This window comes from Egretta garzetta, unplaced genomic scaffold (assembly GCF_000687185.1).
Source record: "Egretta garzetta isolate BGI_Z169 unplaced genomic scaffold, ASM68718v1 scaffold145, whole genome shotgun sequence".
NCBI classification, from domain to species: Eukaryota; Metazoa; Chordata; class Aves; order Pelecaniformes; family Ardeidae; genus Egretta; species Egretta garzetta.
In genome coordinates, this window is record NW_009259687.1 from 575,760 (window position 1) to 582,714 (window position 6,955).

Genomic DNA, 6,955 nt, shown 5'->3' on the forward strand with positions numbered 1-6,955 from the left:
GGTGATGGCACCTCCGTAACGCCTGCCAGTCGGGGCCTGTCGCCCACTCGTGCCTCTTGGCCACTTTTCCAGAGGGTGGGAGTGGGCCCACCACACTGCAGCGGCCTCGCTAAGGTGTTGGCCTGGAGCAGAGGTCCTCACTGGCCCGTGGGTTCAAGGGCTTCCCATCACCCTGCTGACAGTCCCCCAGTGAAGCCTGGCCTCCCGGATCGCTCCCTGCAGGGCTGGGGGTGCTGGCAGGGGGGGAGGCTCCGTTGGGCTTCTGGTTGTGGTACATGAGTGCCGCTCGTGGCCACCGCTTGTGGCCCTGCCTTTGCTGGGGAGAGGGTCTGAAGGCGCTCACCTCCCTCACCCTTCTCCTGTCCCATCCTGTCAGGGATCCCCGATGGACACAAGAGTGGAGCAGAGCGCATCCTGACCCCTGCCCCGCGCGGCTGCCTCTGTGCTGGCCCCCATGACTATGGATGAGTGGAAACCCAACCCCGCCGCCAAGCCCCACAAGAAGCGGAGCTGGTACCTTGCCTGGAAGTACAAACTGATGAACCAGCGTGCGCTGCGGAAGCTGTGCCAGGTGAGTCACCCGCAGGCCCACGGTGGATTAGGGAGGATAATCTATAGGGTTTACGAGCTTACAGAGCAGCTGTGTGGGCAGAGATGGGTTTGCTGGTGGTCCTGGGTGACCTAACATGCTGGGGAAGCATAACTTGTCCCCCAAAAAGCTACTTCCAGTGGTTTTGTGCTTGTGTGTGGAAGGGTATGCCATGTCTAGAAGCTCATTCCAGCTGCAAATGGACCTGTTGGGTGGCTATGGCAGAAGAATCAATTATCCAAGCATCCTTGGGAGGCTTTCAGCTAGAAACCTGACCAATTCCTCTCTTCCTGGTTCCGGACCCATGCCAAGTGCAGCAGGGCCCTGCCTGCAGTGGGAAACCATCCCTGCCCCATTTGGTTTGCAAACCAAGCCTGGTATAATGCGCGACAGGTGGACAGAGAAAATAGGGCTGGGTAACAACGGGATCTGGTGCCCCAGAGGCAGCTGGTGTCTGGGAAAGCTGCAGGCTTGGTCCCTTGTGCTGTAAAACGGCTAATCCTCAGTGGAGCCAGCGTCCTGGGGGGCGTCTGGGGGCCTAAGGACAGGGAGGGTTCGGCCCTTATGGCAGCGAGCTGCAGAAGAGGGGCTGTTCCTGAGATGAGCAGAGCTCAGTGAAGTCTGGCAGCTGGTTTCTGTGGGAGGGAGCACGGGAGGGTTTTGTGTGTGCCTGGGAGGACGAGGGCTCGCGAGGGCTTCCTGGGAAAGGATACTGCTCAGTCCTGAGTCCCCTGGGGTGCTCAGGGCTTGGGAACAGACCTGGTCATTCAGGCAAGTGTTGCTCATTGTGTTGGGGGCAATGGGCTAGAGCCTGTCTGCTGCCACCTCTCTCCTTTGTGACACTGATGTGGCTTAAAACACAGATGAAAACTGGACTTAAAATATGTAAATCAGAGCTGAAGGTATGGAGTAGCCAGGCCTACAGCAGCTGGGCCTCTCTCAGCAGCTCTGACTGAGCCAGCCTTGCTAGACCCAGCTGCTGGTCTTGCTTAGTGCTGCCTTGTTCGCTCTGGTCACCGGGGCTGCTTCCCCATGTCTCCAGTACTGACCAGGGTAGAAGTCCTGGTCAGGTTGGTAAGATGGCCTTGCTGCTGGCCACAGGGCACAGCCTGCTCCTCACCACGAGCCCAAGGCTCTGTTCTTGCCTAATTAAAAGCTTTCTGTGCACAGATCCCAAAAGGTGCTCATGCTCCTGCATCAACAAGCAAATCAACAAGCCAAAACGCCACAGTGACACTTATATCATCATGTTGTCTTATTGCTGGTTTTCAGTCTTCCTCAGTTACTTCTCGAACCCCTTCGGCTGCTTGGCAGAGATAGCAGCAACACGTAGCTTTGAGGCAGTATCTGGCCAGGTAGGGCAGGGATCCTTCTAGTGCCTCTCACCAGGGGCAGGCCTGTGTGTGATCTCATCCCCGTACCAGACCTCAGAGAATCAAGGGTCCTAGAGAGCTGAAAAAGGCACAGATTTTTAGGAAGCAAGCTGTTGGAGCATTGAAGGACAAGGGAAGAGTCTCCAAATCACCCAAGACCTGTCTCACCATCCCCTTGCGGGGGGACCAGTCTGCGAGCAGCCTCCACCAACCTCTCCCTTCCTCTCCCTTGGTTGCTGTGACATCTCCATGCTGAGACTTGCGATACTCCAGGGGAGTTAGTAGGACTCTGAGCTTGTGTGGCTGAAGCCAGAACCATCCATTACATTTAAAACATGGCTAGGCCAAGGGGCCAGAGCTTTCAGGCCATGGGATGAATCTGTCAGCAGCACATAGCAGTCAGATTTGAGCCTTTGTGGTGGCTCTGCTGCGAGCTCTCCTGGCATGGAGGCTGGTGGTGGAGCCCTGCAGCAGTGTTAGCTTTGGGGGTAATAGCTGCTCAGGGCTTTGCGTCTTAAATCCAATGGCAAAGCCTTCCCTCACTGCGTGACTGTCCAGGGCAGCTTTTGGGCTTCCTGCTAGAGCTGTTCCTCAGCCCTGGGGCAGGGACTTTCTCCTTGCCGAGAGCCCTATGTCCACCACATGCTGCTGTCGCCTTTCCACTGTGAAGAAGCACCTGGGCCCTGGGTTACAAACTGCCTAGGTCAAGTAAAGACAAATTGCTTCAGCTGAGGTCTTGTCTCCCAATCCTGCATCCCAGACCAGAACTGCAGCTCGAAGACCGTCCTCTTGGCTGTGGCCAGATGTGCTTTTGCAGCTTACACCCACAGGTGGGTTATTTCCCAACATGAGATGTTTGTAGTCCAAGTCTTCCTGTGTGGCTCTGTCCCAGGAAAGGCCCTTTTGAGTGTGGAGCAGTTTCTGCTTTACACTGGGTCCAAATACCAGGGAAAAGACTGAAATTGAGGAGGAGAGGAGCAAGATGCATTTAAGTAAATACAGGTGCCTGTAGACATGTTCTAGTCTTTTCTCCTTCCTCTTGGTTTGGGAGCAACAAGGCCATGGGCAATGGTGATGCTCACATCGGGGATTCCCATAGACTCCTCCATAGCCCCCAGACCTTCCCGTGGCCCTCTGTGTCAGCATCCATGCAGGTTACCTTGAAGTTTGCTGCAGACAGTAAGGCTGTGGGCTGTTCTCTGCAGCCTGTGGCACAGTGTGGTTTCCTGAAGTCAGACCTCAGCTTCTTCCCTTTGCCTTGCTTCAGTCGCGCAGCATCTCCGCTCCCTCTAAATGTGTCCTCTGGTGGCAGAGGGAGAGACGAGAGTAGTGATGCTGCAGGAGAGGCGGAAGTTAAGGTTACCATGGGAGCTATAACTCTGAATTACCAAACTCTTTGCCTGCAGAGACCCTCAACCTTGATGCAATATTCTAGTGGGAATCTGCTCACAGATCTAGAAGCAGGGGTATGTTGGAAGTGGGTTAATTCTCCTATATCCAGAAGTCAGTGCTCTCCAGCTGATGAAAGCACTTCACCCTAAAACTCAGTCATCTGTATTTCTTTCTCTTTGCCTTCTCCCAGAAGAAAGCAGGGGAAATAGCAGATGTGTGTGATCCCTTGCAAGATCTTGGGGTGCCCTGCAGCCTCTGCTAATGAGGCGGTCTGATCCCAGGATTGTTACTTACAAGTTGCTAATGCAAAGCGTCCTGCATTGCAGACAGGTGCTGTCCTCTTCCTGCTTGTGACTGTAATTGTGAACATCAAACTGATCTTGGACACCAGGAAAGCTGCTTATGAGGAGGAAGAGGAGTCTGCACAGGACTACGGTGAGGGGCGGCATCTTGTTTTTCTTTGGAAGCAAGGAAACTAGAGTGAGGGAAGTAATTTCTTCAAGTTGGGGCAAACTTGTGACCAGCTACAGCATGAAGGACAGGGCTGTGCATGTGGGTTTAACAAAAATGAATAGAAGAGACTGTTCCCATTCCTGGTGTCTACTCAGGGCTTCAGCCTGTTTGGCTGCAGAGGTCTGTGTGGGGATAGCTGGGGCCAGACCTGTTGCCATTTTGGATTTCCCTTACCTGCAATCCCTGTAAATTCTGACCCATGGCTTGTTGGGCTGGGATACCTGTTGGGCATGACCTTCTGGAGGCATGGCTGGACTAGCACCAAGCAGGGACAAGCTAGAGGTGCCTTGGCTGGTTGAGACTGGGCATTTCTCCCCTGTAGATGATGAGATGCTGAATGTGGAGGTCCCTAGGCACCCTGTCAGCAACAAGAAGGTCTTGGATGTCGAGGTGTACTCCAGCCGGTCGAAGGTCTATGTGGCTGTGGATGGGACGACGGTAAGTGACGGGTGCTGGCTGTCCCCGTGAGCAGGATGGGTAGAGCTGAATGGGTGAAGCCTCAAGCAGTGAGTGGTGAGAGCACTTCAGTGTCTGGCAAGAAGGTCAGGAGTAGATCCCCCTCCTCCCTACAGGCTGTGAAGGTGTTGTCCCGCATTGTCCTTTACTCCAGCATCCATCACTGCCATGAGCAAAGCCAAAATGTCACAGGAGAGAGACTTGCCCCATGTTTGTGGGCTCTGCTGTGCTGAATGGGCAGCAAATAAGAGGCATTGGTATATGGTTCTCATTGCTTCTCCACTTGCAGGTTCTGGAAGATGAGGCTCGGGAGCAGGGAAGAGGAATCCACGTCATCGTCTTAAATCAGGCTACGGTAAAGCATCCCCACATGACTGCATTTGTCTTTCTTACTGGGCAGTGTTTGTCCTTGCTCTTTTAACTATTGGGTGCATGAGGCAAAGGGCAGCCCAGAGAGAAGTCCCTGAATGCTTGTTTGCCTGTAGTTCCCAGAGCACAACGTAGTCACCCAGAGGGTCCCTGCAGTATTTCTCTTGTGCTTGCCTTGGGGAGCAGGCAGGAGAGGAGTTGTGAAGCTGGGTAATGCTGTCCCATGGACGTCATTGCACTTCATGTCATGTGTGAAGGCCCAAGGGGTGAATTCGCCTGGGGACTAATTCCCTGGCATACCAGAAAAGTAGCTCATGTTGTTCAGGGACTGAGGCTTCCAGGACAGATTTCCATAATTCTGCGTGCCCTGGCCGTATAGCATTTAAGATGCATTTGATGTTTGAATACCAACAGGGTCATGTGATGGCCAAGAGGGTTTTTGACACCTATTCTCCCCATGAAGATGAAGCCATGGTACTTTTCCTCAACATGGTTGCCCGGGGCCGGATCCTGATCTTCACCATTAAGGTATGTGACTTTAGTGTCAAAAGAAAAAGTCACCTTGAGTCAGGATGCCATAAAGCTCATCGGGGCAGTTGCCTCCTGAATGTCATCAGGCATTCCCAGGGCTAAATGTCACATCCCCCTGGCCTGGATTGCTTCCCTGGCTGGATCACTTCCCTTATTGTCTTGCTCCCCTTTGTTACTACAGATGCAGCTATGTGCCCAGCAAGGCAGGAGAGCAAAAAGCAGATGTGTCAGAGCCTGCATAAGTTAGGTGGAGAATGGACATGAGGAAGTACCAAGGATGTGGTGGGACCCTTCTGGGTCCCAGTTCCCAGCTTTAGCGGGGGCACTGTGGACTGTTGGCTCTAGGCTGCTGTGCGAGCAGCACTGTGCTTCTTCAAAGTTTCAGGTTTAGCTGTGTGTTGCTGAACACATGGCCCTGCTCGAGAGTAATTTGGTCTTGAGGAAATGGGAGTCTGTGACTCCTCTGACCTCCCTGTGGATAATGGTGAAGACACCGGCAGGTTTAGTGGCACAGAGACCATAGGAACCTGCTCTTGAAGGTGTCTGGCTCAGCTGGTTCAAGGGTGGGAGTGGGCCTTGTACCTCTTTGGTATTGATAGGAGACTTTCCTTCCTTACATTAGAAGCCAAACATCAGCTGCAGGGTTGTGTTTCCTTCCAGGATGAAGGCTCCTTTCACCTCAAGGACACAGCCAAGAATGTTCTGAAAAGCCTGGGGAGCCAAGTTGCACCATTCCTGAGCTGGAGAGACATGTGGACATTTGTGGGGAAGAAGGGAGGTGAGTCTAGCACAGGCTGGGAAAGGGTTTATGGCCCCTTTTTTTGGGGGAGAAGCCAGGTGAAGACAAACCCAGCCCATCCCCAACATGCTGTATAAGCAGGGAACAAGTCAGAGAGAGCAGGTAACTCTGTTCCTTGGGGTGAGGGAAGGGATGGAGGCAGAGCATGTCCCTTCAGCAGCTTGCCAGAGGCCAATGGAGAAAAGGTGCCAAGCTGCCACCCTGAGCACCTGGTTGTGCCTTGACACAGCGGGGATGGGCCCTTCCAGACAGTCCTGACCCTGTGTCTCTGCTCCAGGGGAAGTCTACGGGGAAAAGCACGCCAAATCACCTGCCCTCTCAACATGGGGTGACCCTGTACTGCTGAAAACAGAAGTTCACCTGACATCTGTGGAAGGTAGGAAGGAAGATCTGCTCTGTGGTGCCAGGTATCTGGGACACATCTGCCTGCTGCTCTTGGTGGTTTTGAGTCAAAGCTCTGGGCTTGTTAGCAACATCCCAGGATGGATCTAAGGCTGTTTGAGATGGGGATGGTAACTTTTAAAATGAAGCCAGCTTCCCTTCTTCCTGCTTCCATGGCAATTCCAGGCATGGTTGTTGAGAAAGGTGAGGATGGGGAAGTGGGGGCATGGTCTGGCCATTTGTCACCCCTCTAAACCAGGTGTGGTCCAGTCTTTTCTGACTGTTGACCTTGAACATGGCCGATTGCTACTCAGAGAGGCCATATAGCGGGCCTGGCTTCTGAATGACTCCTGTGATTATATTTGGCATCCAGAAGTATTGCTTGTTCATAGTCACGAGGACTGTATTGGTGATGGCTGAGCCCAGGCAGAGCTGTCTGTGTGGCAGTGCAGCCTGGAGCACACCAGGTGAGGCCATGGGAATGAGCAGTCTTTTTTTTCTACTTGGTGCCTCCAGATGCTGAATGCCATTGGCCCGACACAGAGCTGAACC

At 53.4% G+C, this 6,955-nt stretch overlaps 1 protein-coding gene across 1 annotated transcript in view; it reads left to right on the forward strand.

Annotated features, from left to right (window-relative positions):
- The first annotated feature begins 382 nt into the window (after window positions 1-382).
- POMGNT1 (protein O-linked mannose N-acetylglucosaminyltransferase 1 (beta 1,2-)) overlaps window positions 383-6,955 on the forward strand; it is a 14,167-nt gene continuing 7,594 nt past the window's right edge. The window contains exons 1-8 of the mRNA XM_009638800.2: window positions 383-571; window positions 3,681-3,789; window positions 4,190-4,305; window positions 4,613-4,678; window positions 5,107-5,220; window positions 5,884-6,001; window positions 6,300-6,398; window positions 6,920-6,947. Of these exons, the coding sequence (XP_009637095.2) occupies window positions 455-571; window positions 3,681-3,789; window positions 4,190-4,305; window positions 4,613-4,678; window positions 5,107-5,220; window positions 5,884-6,001; window positions 6,300-6,398; window positions 6,920-6,947 (767 nt within the window). The 5' untranslated portion in view covers window positions 383-454. The remainder of the gene's footprint in view (window positions 572-3,680; window positions 3,790-4,189; window positions 4,306-4,612; window positions 4,679-5,106; window positions 5,221-5,883; window positions 6,002-6,299; window positions 6,399-6,919; window positions 6,948-6,955) is intronic.